At 54.2% G+C, this 16,723-nt stretch overlaps 1 protein-coding gene across 3 annotated transcripts in view; it reads right to left on the bottom strand.

Moving 5' to 3' along the window:
* CABIN1 (calcineurin binding protein 1) overlaps positions 1–16,723 on the bottom strand; it is a 107,190-nt gene that overhangs the window by 71,930 nt on the left and 18,537 nt on the right. For all 3 annotated transcript variants that reach the window (XR_003567670.1, XM_027845617.1, XM_027845616.1), the window contains exons 8-13: positions 15,101–15,250; positions 14,134–14,405; positions 12,884–13,055; positions 9,017–9,153; positions 8,287–8,504; positions 2,500–2,578 (exon numbers count right to left, since the gene is read on the bottom strand). Coding sequence is in view for 2 of the 3 variants with exons in the window: in XM_027845617.1 (XP_027701418.1) it covers positions 2,500–2,578; positions 8,287–8,504; positions 9,017–9,153; positions 12,884–13,055; positions 14,134–14,405; positions 15,101–15,250 (1,028 nt within the window). In the remaining variant the exon portion in view is untranslated. The remainder of the gene's footprint in view (positions 1–2,499; positions 2,579–8,286; positions 8,505–9,016; positions 9,154–12,883; positions 13,056–14,133; positions 14,406–15,100; positions 15,251–16,723) is intronic.

Here is a 16,723-nt window from a genome sequence, read left to right on the forward strand (position 1 = left end):
GAACTAGTCCCTGGGCATGAGCACTGGGAACCCGGGGGAAGGAACTTTTCCCTCTCAGGTCACAGGTTTCTGTGGGTTCAGAGGAAAGTGGAGAAGGCTCCCAGGCCATGCAGTGTTTCAAGGGAGGTCAGCCCAGGAAGGAGATGCCGACAAGACTCAGGGAAATGGTTCCAACAGGGAAGAAAAGTGGGGTTTGTTTCAAGAGACCAATGTGGCTGCACAGGGAACTCCCCAACCAAGCCAGATTCAGCAGGAGGAAAACAAGCATTTACAGAACACCTCCCCCGGGCCAGCATCGGGCCGAGCGCTGGGCCGAGCGCCCTGCAAGTGCTGCTTGCTCGGGCCTCACCATGCGGAGAGGGAGGGGCTTTCATGATCCCCATTTCACAGGAGAGGAATCTGACCTTGCCCGGGGTCATTCACTACATGCTCCCCCTCCAATACAAAGGGCAGAAGGCAGTCACTCAGGTTCCCTTCTACATGGGAAATGCCAGTCGGGCCAAAGTGACCCCTGTGAGCTGGCGTCCAAACGAGGCGCCTCGGCCGCCCCCGCCCCCCTAGCCCAGCTCTTCTCTCCAGGGCCTCCATTCTTCATTCCCTCCTACTGCGCCTCACCTCGCTTTGCCAGGATGCCCCTGCTGCCTCCCTTTGATGTAACATCTCCTGCCATTGGAACGGAAGCCTCTTGAGGGCAGAGCCTGTCTTGTGTTCTTCCCAGCACTTTGCCCAGTGCCTGAGACCTGCTCTGGATGAGTCCAGGGCTCCGGCTCAGAGGCCGGACATCCCTGAGAACGGGTCAATGGCACAGCTAAGCCCAGATCTGGATCATGGTCATGGCAAATGTGAGAGGCCAGGACAAGGGCAAATGTCCTAATTTAAAACAACTTTAAAGGCGGGGAAGAGAAGAGAGTCTGCCAACCCCAGGCCAGGGAGCTGGGAAAACTCTAACATGGCTCGTTTAAGAAACGGCAACGGTGATGACAAAGAAGGAGCCTGCCTGGCTCAGCAAGCACAGGTCATGATGGCAGCTGGCAGCATGAGGGGAAGGAGTGACTAGAGCTGACTTAGATGTTAGCAAAGCTTTGAATCAAGCATCTCCTGCTATTCTGGTGGAGAAGATGGAGAGAAATGGACTAGGTGACAGAAACAATTCAAAGGATTCCGACCTGCTGAGCCAGCCAGGCCAGAGTGTCTGCTAACATAACGTGAGCATTGGTGGAGGTCTCCGGTGGAGCGCTCCAGGGATCTGCACCTGGCCCTGGGCTCTGGAACATTTCAATCAATGGCTTAGCTGCAGGACTGGCAGGTATACCTGTGCCAACAGGCGGTACAGTCAGAATCTGAAAAGTTCCTGCTAGGCTTCAGCACTGGCCTGAATCAAAGAAGAGGAAACAAACAGCAAGAAGGGTAAAGTCTTGCACTACAGTACAAGAAACCAACTTCACAAGTGCATGGTGGGAGAGGCCTGGTAAGAAAGCTATTCTTCTGAAAAAAACCTGGGGGTTTCAGAGCATTGTAAACTCCCCACGAGGAAGGCTAAAATGGTGACGCCATCTGAGGCCACAATCAGCAGAACCAAGATGCCAGGAGCACAGAGGGAAGAGTCCTACTGTCATCTGCCACTGTCAGCCCTCTGCTAGCGTCTTAAGGTCAGTGTCGGGTAGTGGGATACAGAGACAAGCTGGATAGCTTGTAGAAGGCGGCAAGCAGCACAGAGAAGGGCCAGGAGCCCAGAGGAGAGAAGCCTCAGATGGGGGGCCATGATATCTGGGCTGCCGTGTGAAGGAGCAAGCAGTCCTGTTCTGTTTGGCCCCAGGGGGAGACCCAGGAGCTGCAATGGAGGGGAACTAGAGAGCTGTCCCAGTGCGGCCTAGGCCACCCCAAGAGGCGGGGGGTGGCCCCTCTCCGAAGCCCTTCAAGTGCACGTCAGGATGTTACTGTGAGGGTCCCTCCTGTGTATGGGTGAGGGCAGAGGGCGCTCAGGCCCCCAGTCAATGCCCTCCTCCTGACCAGCTGAGACAGAGGAAGCCCCTGCAGGTTCTGGCACACAGGGTCCTCGATTTCCCAAAGGGCCATGGCCCTAGGACATGAGCCCGTTGTCGGAAGGAATGCCCTCAAAGTGGCAAGGGACTGGTCAGTATTAGGGGGACTGGAGGAAACTCACCCCAGGAATGCCCACCTCCAGCTGCAAGCTGGCCGTGATTCACAAAGTGGCCTGGACCCGCCTGAACAACTCGCCACATTCGTGGTCACTGGCCATCCTTTGGCTGGGCACAAACCCCAAGGACAGCCACGGAGGAAAGATAGGCCCTCTGGGGCCTCCAAACTGGCAGCACCACTAATGGGATGAAGGCGGCCTGGACACGCCTGGAGGCTCCCAAGCTCTACCTCTGGCAAAGAGCGGGCTGGGAGAATTCGCGACCCACTCTGGGCACTCGAGCCCATGGGCCACCACGCCTGCCCACCCTAGGAGGGCCCTCCTGGGGGAGGGGCACCTACCTGCACAGCTCTTCCCTTTGGCCAGCAGCCACTGGTCCAGCTGGAGCTCCATGCACGACAGACCCATGAGCATCATGTCCTGGGGCAAAAAAGCACAGCAAGGCCTGCTAGGCAGCACATGGTGGGCAGGGAGCAGGCCAACCCCCCAGGCAGAAAAGGAGACCACAGATGGGTAGATGGAGGGAGGGAGGGACGGACGGAGGGATGGGTAGAGAGAAAAAAAGATGGATGGATGTATGGAGAAATGGAGAAATAGAGGAATGGGGGGATGGACAGATAAATGGAAAGAGGGAAGGGTGAAGGGACAGAGAGACGGGCAGATGCACAGACAGAGAGATAGACAAAGAGAAGGAAAGATGGATGGATGGACAGAGAAATGGAAGAATGGGGGGATGAGGGATCAAATGATAGATGGAGGGATGGGCAGATGGACAGACAGAGGGATGGATGGATGGATGGACGGATGGATGGACGGAGGAATGGAGGAATGGGGGATGGACAGACAGATGGAAGGAGGGATGGGCGGATAGCTAGATGAAGGCCTGCATGCGACAGTGATGAACTCGCTCACCCTGTGCATGGGCCTTCTGCCCCTGCTTGGTCCAGGCAGCCCCCCCAGGGCCCCCATTCCTTCATCCACTCTACTTGGTCGTCCCCTTTTCCTTTCTGAATGTGCCCCATCCCAACAAAGTAACCAAACCCTCCCTGCGCCTGACAGTGTGTGCCATGGCCTGGGCCCCACAAGACCCCACCTGGATGGGCAGGCCCTGCCCCTCACGGAGCCCCCACTCAGTGCCCAATCACGCCCTCTCATGTCCCTTCCAAGGCAGGCCCCATGCTGGCCTGACCAAGCACCCTGCTTAACCACCACCATGGCTCCCTACTGCCTCCCTCGATGAGACTGCCCCCTCCTGCCCAGCCAGCCAGCTTCCTGCTCTACACACACACACACACACACACACACACACACACACTCACACAATACAGTTACACAGTCAGTTATACACCCACTTGCTTGCACAGAATTACACACTTGGCCCCACTCACATAGACGCACACATTCACCCACACACATGTTTGCACACTCACACGCACATACACAACACTCCAGCTCCCATCTCTGTCCCTTTGCACTGACCACCCCACAAGCCAGGAATGCATCCCTTCCGCCTCTCAGAATTCCCCCTCCCTAAGGTGCAGCAGTTCAGGCTCCGGCCTCGCAGCCCGCAGCCCCCCGGCTCCCCTATCCCAAATGCCTCTCTTTATGCCAGAGGATCTACAGGGCTAGTGCTCCTCACTGTCTCCCCTGCGTTGGACCATTAGTGCCTTCTGAGAAGAGGAGATTTCAGTCTCTATACTTGTATCCCAGTGCCTAGAGCACAGTAGATGCTTAATAAATGCTGGTTGACTGATTCTTTTCTGTACAAATACTCCTCTCCCCTTAAGATGCAGCTCAGGTATCTCTCATCACCTGAGGGAGGAAGCAAGAGCTGGGAGGGAAGAAACAGCTCTGTTCCAGAGGAGCATGGAGCCAGCCAAGGGAGACGAGGGTCGGCATCCCACGGGAGACAAAGGAGGGCGAGAGGGAACCACTGAGGGTTCAAACCACTGGAAAGGGTAGGGAGTGTGACCGATGGAGCGTTCAAGGAGTCTGGGAGGCCAGGAAGAAGGGACGCGGCAGCTAACAGGGGAGGTTACAGAATAAGCAAAAGGAGTCACAAAACTCACGTGGAAGAGCAAAGGGTCAAGAACATCGAGGGAATCAACATAAAGGAAGGTGGCCTCGCCGCACGGATAAAAACAATCCAGGACTGGCTGAGAAACAGAGGCCTGGACCAGTGGGATAGATGAGGCTCACAAGGCGGGGCAGCAATGACCATGTTTTAATATCTAGTGTTTGAGAGACCCAAAGATCCAAGCTGTTGGGACAGGAAACCACCACCTGACAAAAACCGCTAAGAGAACTGGAAAGCCATTTGGCAGAAACTAGATCTAGACCAACATCTAACACCACATACCAAGATAAGGTCAAAATGGGTACACGCGTCAGACGTAAAGGGTGATAACATAAGCAAGTAAGAGGAGCAGGAAGGAAATTACCAGTCACACCTATGGAGAGAGGGAGAAATCATAACCAGACAAGAGACAGAAAGGCCCACAGGAGGTAAAATGGACAATTTTCATTAAATTAAATTAAAATACATTACACAAACAAAATCACTGCAGCTCAAAATTAGAAAAGCAGGAAGCAAGGGCAGAAATTCTGGCAGTAAATTTCTCTGATAAAGGCCTCAGTTGTCAAATATATAGGAACCAAGTCAAATTTACAAAAATAAAACCCATTTATAATTAACAAATAGTCAAAGCATATGAAGAGGTAGTTTTCAGGGGAAAAAATCCAAGCAATTAACAGTCAAATTAAAAAAAGCTCTAAATCACTACTGACCAGAAAAACATAAACTGAAACAACTCTGAGGTATCGCCTCACATCTATCAGATTAAATAACATGACAGAAAAGGAAAATGACAAATGCTAGGGAAGGGATGTAGGAAAATAAGGACTTTAATGCACCATTGTGGAGTTGTGAACTGATCCAACCATTCTTCAGAGCAACCTGGAACTCTGCCCAAAGGGCTATAAAATCGTGCATAACCCTGTGACCCAGCCATACCACTACTAGATCTGCATCCCAAAGAGATCAAAGAAAAAGGAAAATAACCTCTCCGTACAAAACCACTGAGAGCTGCTCTTTTTGTGGTGGCAAAGAATCAGAGATTGAGGGGATGCCCATGAACTGGGGAATGTCTGAACGAGTGGCATATTATTGTGATGGAACTCTATTATGCTGTAAGAAGGGATAAGCAGGGTGCTTTCAGAAAACCTGGGAAGACTTCTATGAACTGATGCAGAGTGAAGTGAGCAGAACCAGGAGAACGTTATACACAGCAACAGCGACGCTGTGTGATGACTGACTTTGACAGACTTGGCTACCCTGATAAAGACAATGATCCAGGACAATTCCAAAGAACTCACAGAGAAAAACGGTCCCCACCTCCAGAGAGAGGACTGATGAAATCTGAGTGCAGACTGAAGCAGATTTTCCTCTATTTCCTTCTTTTACTTGCCTTTTTGAGGACCATGGATAATGCAGAAATTTGTTTTGCATGACTATACATATTTGTGATGGGTTTTGTTTTTCTAGCCTTTTTAATAGCTGGAGGACGGAAAGAGAGAGAACTTAGAACCAAAAATAAAATAAAATAGATTTTTTTAAAAGGATAAACTTCTCATTTCCATAGAGCAACTGATTCAAAATTATGACACAGCTAATCCCCAACTGTGATTGGGTCAACAGACAGTTCTCAAAAAGAAGAAACCCAGACTATCTAGAACTACATGAAAAAAAATCACTCCAAAAATCGCTCCAAATCACTAATCATTGAAGATATTCAAACTGAAGTAATTCTGAGTTTGCACCTCGCACCCATCAGAATAGCAAAGACAAGAAAAAAGAGAAATGCTAACCAATGGAGGAGTTATGAGGACATACCCAAGCAATAAACTCCCTGAAAATAAGAATGGACCAAATAGGAGCCAATGACTCTGTGAGACAAGAAGAAATACAAAAACAAAGTCAAGACTGAAAAAATAGAAGAAAATGCGAGGTATCCCCTAGCAAAGACAACTGCCCTGGATAACCTGAATGCCACAACCAAAAAAAAAAAGAGCCGGGCATCATATGTTAAAAAATCCTAAGAGAAAACTGCCAGGAATATTCCAGTCTTTCAGACCCAGAGCTTCCAGGTCAAAGAGAAAGGACCGCCAGCCAGGAGACACAACAGAAGAATTTGAATTCTGAGGAGCCACAGTCAGGTTCATATAGGATTTGGCAGCCACCACTATGCAGAAGCGGAGATCTTGGAATACAGTCTTCCAGAAGGCAAAGGCTATGAACTTACAACCAAAGATGACTTATCCAGCAAAACTGAGTATAACCCCACAGGGGCGAGGAGGGGAAAGGAACTGGATTCCAAGCATTCCTAATGATAAGACCAGGGCTTATCTTGACACCTGTGTTTGACCTTCAAATGTCTTACACGGGTGTCAAGAGAAACATAAAAAGATAAACATGAATGAGCAGAAATAAATAGGGATAAATTGTCTATATCCACATATGGAGAGATGATCCATGAGTCTCTTCAGAGCCATATCTATCATCATCAGAGTGCACAGAGGGAGTCTAGTCAGACAAAGAAAGCCTGAGAGTGGATCTGCTATATTCTGAGAATCTTAAACAAAAATGGAAATGGAAGAGAAGGAAGACATTTGGGGATGGGGGAGAAGGTTAAGGGAAATTCTTACACCTAATCGGGGTGCACAAGGAGACATCCATACAAATAATGAGGACAAGGGGGGAGGGAGTGGCTAACACCACAACTTCCCTCTCATCTCAACTGGTCAAAGGAGGAGGAAGAAGCACGTACACACACAATGGGAGTACAGAAAAACATTTCAGTCAATGGAGAAACAGGAGGAAAAGGGCAGAAGGGAGAATTCAAGGGAAGAGGGTGAAGGGAGGGGTGAGTCCTGAGCAAACCAACTCTAACTCAGGATGTACAGAAATACTGACAGCTCCACGCGCAGCAGCCAAGAAGGGAAGTACAAGCAGGGCCCCAGTGTGGCTGACTGCTGAGCAAGTTAGGCTCAGTCAATGACTAGTTTTCCTTTCCTTCTTAATTTGGGGGGTGGTGGAAGAAGGGTGAGAAGGTCAACTTTTGCTGATTGAAAAAAATTAAATTAAAAAGAATGAAATGAGTAGATCCAGTGACACATCTTGTACTGTAACAAGCACCCCATCAAGGCCAACAAGTGGGGGAGCTGAAGATCTCCAATAAGCACAACAGCCCCCCCGAGGTGCCAGGCCTGACAAAGGGACAAGCTCTCTTCTCCCTTCTCCGCCCCCCACCCCACCAAAAGATGAGGGGGGGGTAGCTTCAGGGTATAGAGTGAGAGGTGCCACCGCCACTTGTTCTGTTTGACTACGCATGTGTGCTACAAGGCATTTCTTTTGTTTTATTTTAGTCTTAATTTTCAATGCAATGGGAGATAGGAAGGGAAAAATAGATTTGTTATCTAAAATTTTTAATTTTGAGAACATTTCAAAAAAGAAAAGGCAAATTGTAAAGGATGAGATAAAAATGGGGGAAGAGAAGCCCCAAAAATTGGGCACAGGAGGCAGCAGGTGTAAAGAGAAGGAATGCTAGGAAAAGGGAGGCTGCTGCATCTGGGAGCGGAGCAGGGAGGGTGGCCTGGCAGAGCCAGCAGGGTCAAGGCCAAGGGTGCCTACAGGTGTCAAGGAAATAGAGGGAGGGAGGGTAGGTGAGAGGGAGAAGGGGAGAAAAAGGGCAGGAGGGAGAGGAGGGAAGGAACAGACGGAAGAGACACAGGGAGAAAAGGAGACAGACGGAGGGAGAGAGAGGAAACGGGGAGGGGGAAAGAGAAGAGAGACAGGCAAAAACAAAGACACACAGAGAGAGACAGACTTGAGCTCCCAGAGGAGATATGAGACAGGACAGGATCAGGGCACGGGGGGCAAAGGGAGGAGAGCCCCTCAGGGCTGAGGCCAGATCACCACCATTCTCTCCAACAAGGAGGAAGGGCCCTGGCGGAGAGAGGGTCACAGGGAGGGGACACAGGGCCCAGCTGAGGCCCAGCAGAGCAGACAGGCCCTGAAGGGTGTGCCCAGGGCCAAGACCCTGGCTGCCAGACCTAGGCCATGCCCATACCTTGATGTGCTGGTCACTGCAGTCGCGGAGCAGAGGGTTCGGCAGGCCGCTGCTGTGCTTTCGCCAGCTGCTGTAGATGCTGAGGACCACCTGGCCCAAGCCCGGGGGCCACTTCACCAGGAATTGCAGGCTCATCACCTTCAGATACCTCATCATCAGCTCCAGCAGGCCCCCGTTGTTCATGTTGTCCAGAAGAAACTTGTGCACGTCCTGCTGCTCTGAAGAGAAAGTCATTCCCCTCCAACGTGAGAGGAGTCTCCTAGCTGGCCTCTCCCTGAGGCCAGTCAGGGCACAGCCTGAGGCCCAGAGCCCAGAAGAGAGCAGCTCTCCCGGCCGGGGTCTCCCACAGCCCAAGACCCAGGCTCAGAGAGACAGCAGCTCTCCCTGCTGGGATCTCCCAGGGGCTGGCCCAGGGCTCAGGGCCCATGAGAAAGCAGCTATCCATGCTGGCACCTCCTAGGGGCCACTCGGGGCCCATGGATAGTAGCCTTCACTGCCGGGATCTTCCAGGGGCAGGCCCAGGGCTCAGGGCCCATGAGACAGAGGTGCTCCCTGCCCACCCACAGGTCAGCTTAGCAGCAAACTTCAAAGCCAGCCAGTCTGTAGTGAGGGAAGGGCCCCTGGGAGGGCCATAAGGGCCCAAAACTACCCTGTGCCAAAGGAACATGGAAACCAAGAAGGGACAAGAGAAAACAGACAAGCAGGGCAGAGCAGGCGGCCAGACTCCTACCTGATTCCACGAACGTGGTAGAGTCAAAGGACAGTCTGTGCGTGCCCACACTGGGGAAGTTCTCCTGCTTAATTTCTGACTGGACCTCATAGTTACCAAAGGGGTCATCCTCCTCCTCGGGGTCCAGTTTTCTTAACCTGCACAAACACATCCCAGAAGTCTGAGTCAAGGAGAAGGTCCACCCCAGCTATCACTGCTCTCTCGGAAGGGACACAGGGATCAGGGGCACTCTCAGAGAGAAAGGGGGCATCACCAAGCCCCTGGGCCCACCACTCCTGACCTTGGGCCATTTGCTGACCCTACCCAGGAGAAAACTTTTGCTCTGTCAACCCTGAAATACTTCTCTTTCTCCCTCTCTTTCGGGTCTCTGTGCTCCAGAAGCCTAGCTTCCCTCTAAAATGAGGCCCTGCACAACGAGCAGCCACCCCCAGGCGGACAGCCATCCCATACCGCCCACCGCAGGCTGGACACTGCCCTGGGGGGGCTGGAGGCAGCTCCACCGCACAGGGCCAAAGTGGAGCTCATCACCTCCCTCACCAGCCCAGGCTCAGAACCTCGCAGAGAACGGCTCTCTGAGCGTGGGGAGCGGGGAACGCACTGATCTAAACACAAAAGGCATCCATAACAACACATTTCAAAAGAAGAGATGAAAGCTGACAGATTTTTCCCAATTTTCAGGAGTTTATGGTTCTTTCCAGATTCACCCCTAAAAGACTTTACAATGGGTCTCTGGACAAGCTTTCTGTTGAATCTGCAATGCCTCACAATGAGCCACTAGGGGGTGCGAGCCTGGCATCAGGGAGACCCGAGTTCAAATCCAGCCTGCCACACTTACCGGCTGGTTAACCCTGGTCAAGTCAGTTACCTTTTGCTTGCCTCAGGTTCCTCATCTGTGAAATGGTCAAGAAGACAAAATGACCAAACCTAAAAGAGCTCTATCTATGCCAGTTGTTACTAAACTGAGATTAAATAAGCATCACAGCTACACATTTCCACCACAAAAGGGTCCCAAGGAGAGACCAGCACATCGTCCACAAGCCCTTTCTCAGTCCAGTCCAGCATTTGATGTACGTGGCCCCTCTCTCTATCCCGGAGTCCTGCACCATCAGTTCCATCGGTGGGCTGACCCAGTGTCTGCGGCCTCTCGGTCTGCCCGGCCCTCGCCAAGTGGAAGGCAGAATATTGACTGTCTTCCTTTTTTTTTTTTTTTAATTTTTATTTTCAGTTCCAAATTCTCTCTCCTTCCAACCCCTCCTCCCAACCCCTCCTCCATCCATTGAGAAGGTAAGAAATACAATGATACCCATCATCCATATGAAATCCTGCAGAACATTTCCACCATAGCCACGTCGAGAGAAAAAAAGGAGAAATGTCTGCATTCCCCTGCACTCGGGGTCCACGAGTCCCTGCTCTGGAGGCGGCCACGGCACCGCTAAGAAGAGTGAAGTCATTCCCAGTTCTTCGCTGTACGATGTCGCGGTGACTGTGTACAACGTTCTCCTGGTTCTGTTCACTTCACTCTGCATCAGTTCACATGAGTCTTTCCAGGTTTTTCTGAAATCCTCCTGCTTGTCATTCCTCATAACACAACAGTATTCTATCACATCGTATACCACGACTTGTTCAGCCATTCCCTCGATTTCCAATTCGTTGCCACTACAGAATATGCTGCTATAAATATGCAGATGTCCTTTTTCTTTTTTTCCCTTTAATCTCTTTGGGTACAGACCTACTGGGGGCATTGCTAGGTCATAGGGCATGCAGTTTGCTAGTCTTTTTGCCACGGTTCCAAATTACTCTCCAGAATAGCTGGGCCAGTTCACAACTCCACCAACAGTGCATGAGTGTCCCAACTTCCCATCTCCCCTCCAAAAGAGTCACAGGTGCCAGGTGGCACCTCAGAGCTGTCTTAATTTGCGTTTCTCTAATTAATAGTGATGTAGAGCATTTTTTTTTCATATCTATGGATAGAATATCTGCTTTGAAGGGGTATGGTAACACCTATGAGAGCGAGAGGATAGCTTTTATTACGGCCCAAGGTTCCTAAGTCTGGTGTGAAGGCCTCTCTCTCCTAGTCCTAGAGCTGTTGAATTTACCCAAGTCTCCCTTTATTCTGGCAGCTCTGCTCAGCTGAGGACCACTGCGACAGAGGACGTGGGGGAGCGCTTCATTTGATGGTGCACGCTGACGACAGGGCCAGGCTCTGCGAATGAACCACTCATCCCAGCAGATCTTCGATACCTTCTCCCCTCCGTCAAGGGCCCCCAGGAGGCCACTCATTTACTCTGTACTCCTCGGAGCTTTGAGCCAGGAATCAGGAGGCTCCCAGGACCAGGGCCCTGGCTTCCACGTCCCTCTCCTGTACAGCCATCTGGATAACTGGCCAGCTTTCCAATGGCGGGTAACATCTGACCCTGATCCTCAGTGTCCCCGGGAGAGCATCCCCAGGAGAATGGCCCTGATCGGCCGCGGGGGGAGGAGCAGCCACCGCTTATTGTCCTTTTAATTGGCTTGTCCAGACTAGGACGAGGGCAGCACCTGCGTCTCTCTTCCACGAGCTTCTAAGTCTGCCCTTCACCGTCCCCTCAGACAGAGCCGCTGCGGCCTGCAGGCTGCGTGGAGTCCCCCAGTCGGGCCCTTTGCCGAGGAGCGCCTGGGCCGCCATCTCCACTCTCCAAATCCCTGTTCCTCTGGGTCACTGTTGCTCTTGACCTTCCTCTGTACAGATCCACAGTCTGACCGTCATCACCTCCACTAGCACCATGCTGACTGATCACCCCAGGCTCGCACTCCCAAACACTCCCCACAGAGCCGCCTGATGCCGAGGCCTGGTGGGATCCGAGGATCCAATCCAGCTGCCGCATCGGCTGTCCCTTCCTACTCATTTCCTCCCCCTTCCCTCCTGGGTGCAGCCCAGGAAGCCTTCCCTGTCTCCCCCTCGGTCAGTGATCTCCCCTTCTCAATTAACCACCATCTATGGCCTCGTGTGACCCATTGGTGCATCGGCCTTGCTGCCCAAGACCTCAGAGGACAGACGCTGGCTCACTGTTGTCCTCATGGGCCAGGTGCCCAGCACAGTGCGGGCACACAAGGAGCAGCGACACACACTTCTCTGTGCCCGTGACCTAGCCCTACAGAACCTTGCACCGAGGAGAAAGGCCAATTCTCACGCCTCCATCACCTGAGTGCTACCGGTGGTGTGAAGGGAGTTGGCCTTCTAGACTGACTGACCCCCAAAGCCAGCGAAGGCCCATCTTCCGCCATCCCACCTCACCGTCTCCCCGGGACGGCGGGCCCCACTGCCGCCACCTCTATCACAACCCATCCCTCCTTCACATCACCTTGAAGCCCCTCCCTGCCCATATGGAGGCCCCGCACCCCGCCTCCATAGTGACCTTTCCCTGACCCAGAGTCGACTCCCCAGGCCCAGCCTGACACAGTACAAAGTGCACTCAGGAAGAAGAGACAGATGGCCTGGGGGGCGCATAGCACACACACGCGGCCTCCCCACTGAGGGTCAGCCCCCAGGAGGGATCCTCACGGCATCACTAGACAAGGACGGGTCTAACGCGGAGGCTCGGGGAGGAAAGGACTTAGCCGGGGTCCCCCACAAAAACAAGCCCCTCCTCCCTGTGTGTCTCCCCCCACCTTTGGACCGGTGACAGGGGCCACCTGGCTGCTCCTCCCCCACACACCTAGACCCACACTGCTGGTGCTGACCAGGTGCTCCCTGAGGGCAGGGGCTGCAGGCACATTTGCAGAGAGAAGCCCAGAGCATCGGGGCTGGCTCACTGCCCTAGGGATGGCACCAGGTGGCAGGAAAGGGGCCGCCCACCCCTCCCCCGTCCATCAGTCTGCCCCCGGTACCTGGGCGGCAGGAACTTCAGCAGCAGTTCCTGGAAGTCAACCTTCTCCTCCTTCTTACACTTGGTGTTGCGGACACGTGCAGACCGTCTCTTGGCCGTCTCCCCGCTCTCCTCGGCCATCGGCCTCTTCCGCTTGACGCCCTTCTTGGATTTGTCCCCCCCAGAAGCGTCCCCTGTGCAGCCAAGCCGGCGGTCAGAGCGGGCCGTGGGCAGGGCAGCACGCCCAGGGAGCACTCAACATGCATACCACGCACGCATACTCACATGCACCACACCGAGAGAAATGACTCAGAACCCATGCCTCAGGGAGATCCAGAGTTTCCCCCGTTTTCTAACGTCCTGATCCTAAAAAGTTCAGTCTCCTGAAGGACGTTGCTGAGAATGAGAGTGGACAAACTTTCTTGTTCAGACCCCCCAGAGGAGCAGCTCTGGGGCACTGCCCCAGGCTGGGAGTGGTCTGGGCGTGGGGGAGCCGCTCTGTCCAAGGGGGACATGATGTCACTCTCAGTCCCTCAGTAACTGTTGTCCAATCAGGGCGGAGTGCCACCCTCGTTAGCAGGGCATGTGAAGCCGCCATGATGGTCTCTGAGCTAAGAGAGACGGCCAAAGGACCGTCCTTTCATTAACAAATGCGCTGGCCGTAGCGATAAAATGGCTACATTACCCAGAAACCGTGTCTGTCAATCCTTTTTAATCGCCACCACACACACACACACACCACAGACACATACGCCTACACACCATACTAACACTCACCATATATACCTTCCCACACACAAAAGACGTATACACACAGTCACCACACATACAACATACATCTCATACACACACCACACACCTGCAGACACACTTACTCATACGTACCAGACACACACACACACCACAGACCCATACACATACATACCACATGCACACACTAGACACACTTATGGACCACATACACATACCACACATGCCACACAATTATACACACAGGCACATACACACACATACTTCCTGACTACGTGACCCTGGGCATGGCCCTTCACTTAACCAAGCCTCAGTTTCCCCCATGGCCCACCGTAAGACAGCTCCCACAGAGCCTTAGAAACATGGGTTGTTATCATTCTCCAGAAAGGAGGGAGGTTCGTTTCCAACAGGGATTGAGGACACTCCCAGCCCTGGGGGGGATGCTCCCCCACCCTGGCCCTGTGAGGGTCCCAAACAGCCCCCCGCCCACCCTCTGTCAGCAAATGCTCAGAGCCAACTCACCTAGTGGAGCTACAGCCTCCAATAAGCTCTGGCTGGGGAGAGAAAAACTGGACGCCACGGCAGTGTAGGGGAACAGTGGCTCTGGCGCTGAGGCCACAGCAGGGGGGGGTAGGGGGACACTGACAGCGGCAGAAGGCAGGGCGGGTACGGAGAGCGCAGCAGGGTCTCGGTACTCCGAAAGTTCGATTCTCCTGCCCAAGCTGGGCTGAGGGGGCTCACAGGACGTGAAGTGGGCATAGGTGGCCAGCAAGCTCTCCCCGAGACACTTCCACCTGGTCAACAAGAGGCAAACCCAGAGCAAGCCCCATCACAGCCAGGTCCGGCCCCCAAGGTGCCCGCCTGAGGCCTCTCCAAGAAGGAGGCTAGGCCTGGCTCTGCTCCTTCACACGAGGGTGTCGGGAGGAGACACTCCTCTCCGGTGTTCCCCCTCGCCACTCCCCGTCCCCAGATTCTGAGCACAGCCTCCAAGGGGCCGCAGCCCCGCTGCCCATCCCCTTGATGGTGATCGGCTGCCCGGCCCAGGGAGCAGCCCTTTGTGGGTTCAGAGACGGGGAGGGGCAGAGGGGCAGGCCTAACTTTGGGGCTCCTGCCATCATGGCGCATCCTGGGAACCAGCACTTGCTGGCACTGCGTCATGGATTCTCCCTGGTGGGGAGGCCCTATCTCTGTTTTTACTCAAGTGACCGGTCCAAGAGATCAACAGCCGCAGAGGCATCGCCCGGGGGGGTCAGCGAGGGGCCCCCTCATGACCAGGGGTCCGCTCCCAGTGCACATCTTGATTCTGTTATTCAGGGTCCCGAGATCTTTCTCCCCAGCAGCACAGACAGGAGCAAAGGGAGAACTGAGAAGCTCTTTCTTCACAGGCAGAAAAGCCCCTGCCCCCAAGGGGCCTGCTGGGCAGCCGCGGCCCACCCTCCAAGACTGCCAAGGCCACTAAGGCACCTCGCCTGCCCCCGGGAGCACCTACGTGAAGAAGGGGATGGGCTGAGTCAGATGGAGGTCCGCCTCCTTCTCGCGCACCAGCAGCGCCTGCCTCTTCTTGCGCAGGTCCAGTGCCTCATCAATAATGGCCTTCGTCTCCGCGGCGCTCACAGTCACAACATGGATCGACATGTCACTGGGACCCAGGCAGAGAGGAAAGACTGGGGTGAGGCGGAGGTCCACAGGGACCCCTTCGGGCCGCCTCAGTCCGCCGCGCACCAGCTTCTGTGGGCGCAGGCCTTCACACTAACCCCACCCTGGCTTATTCAGAGCCATCTCAGCCTTGGGGAGGGGCCCTCAGGGGTGACCCTGCAACGCGCCATGAACCCCGACTCCTGGAGGAGAGGGGACCCCAAGCTCAAAACACTCATCCGGCAGACCCCTGAGTGCCCACTCCATGCAAGGCTGGCAGGGGAACCAAGTATCTGGAGGAAGAAGCCAGAGCTCGAGGTGCAGGCACAAGACGGGCTGAACACCACACGATGTGAGGTAGACCTGGGGGGTGGAACCAGGGGGCAGCAGGCGTGCAGAGTGGGGAACCAAACTCAAGAAGAACAGGGGTCTCCAGCTGGGCCTAGAACACCCACCCTCCTCGTCAGAGCCCCCAAGGGGGCGACTGAGGCACGGGAACAGCCATTGTCCCTGGAGGGAAGTCGGTGTCAAGCCAACAAGCACTTGGGAAGGACAAAGTAAGGAAGCGCAGGCCAGCCCTGCTGAGGTTGCCTGACAACCTCGCTTCTCAGGAGTGGCGGAAAGGAGGCTGGGGCCAGGCGTGATTCATGGGAGCAAGACAAGGAGGACGCAGGACAGAACCCCGGGGGACTCTGGAGAAAGCGCAGCTGGGCAGGGAGGAGAGGTGCACAAAAGCTTCGGAAGCTTCACTAGAGGAGGGGCCAAGAGGGCAGAGAAGCAGGAACGCAGGCACTCCCCCCCTGAACTCCACCAAACGTGGCCAGAAAACACCCCGACAATCCTGGTCGGGAGACCCAAGCAGGTCACAGTGAGTCAGCCCAGTGGGGCCCACCCCAGGGCACCCGACGCTCGTGGTAGGTGCAGATGAGGAGTTAGGGCAGGAGTCTCATGCCAAGAGACCAAGGGCAGCAGCATCTCACCCATGTCAGGAAGCGGCAGACACACTGACGCCCCAGCCTGCCCCAAGCCCTGACCTTGCCTCGCAGCAGCAGGCCCTAACACCAAGCCTGCAGAATGGGCAAACCCAAAAGGAAGGTCCCCGAGGAGCCCTCTGGGTGGCTGGGATGCTCGGGACACACACACAGAAGAACACAACCCACGCACAAGCACAACCAGACTTTCTGGAAGAAATGGAGCAAAAGGGGAGCAAAAGAGAAGTGAAAGGAGAGGAGCTGAGGGGAAAGAACGAGCCGGGAAAGGAACTCATGGCTCTGGGAAGGGGGCACAAAGCAGGTCCCAAAGGAATGGAGCCAGAGAAGCCACTGCCCACCCCTCAGAGGAAGCCCCAAGCATCCATCTAGCTCAAAGAAGGGCCACTGGCCAGCACCTACAGAGGAAGAAGACATGGGGTCCCGGTCAGCTCCGATCAGCATCCCCCAAGACTAAGCAGCCACCACCACGCAGGAGCAGAGAGCTG

This window comes from Vombatus ursinus, unplaced genomic scaffold (genome assembly GCF_900497805.2).
Source record: "Vombatus ursinus unplaced genomic scaffold, bare-nosed wombat genome assembly UNPS02015012.1, whole genome shotgun sequence".
NCBI classification, from domain to species: domain Eukaryota; kingdom Metazoa; phylum Chordata; class Mammalia; order Diprotodontia; family Vombatidae; genus Vombatus; species Vombatus ursinus.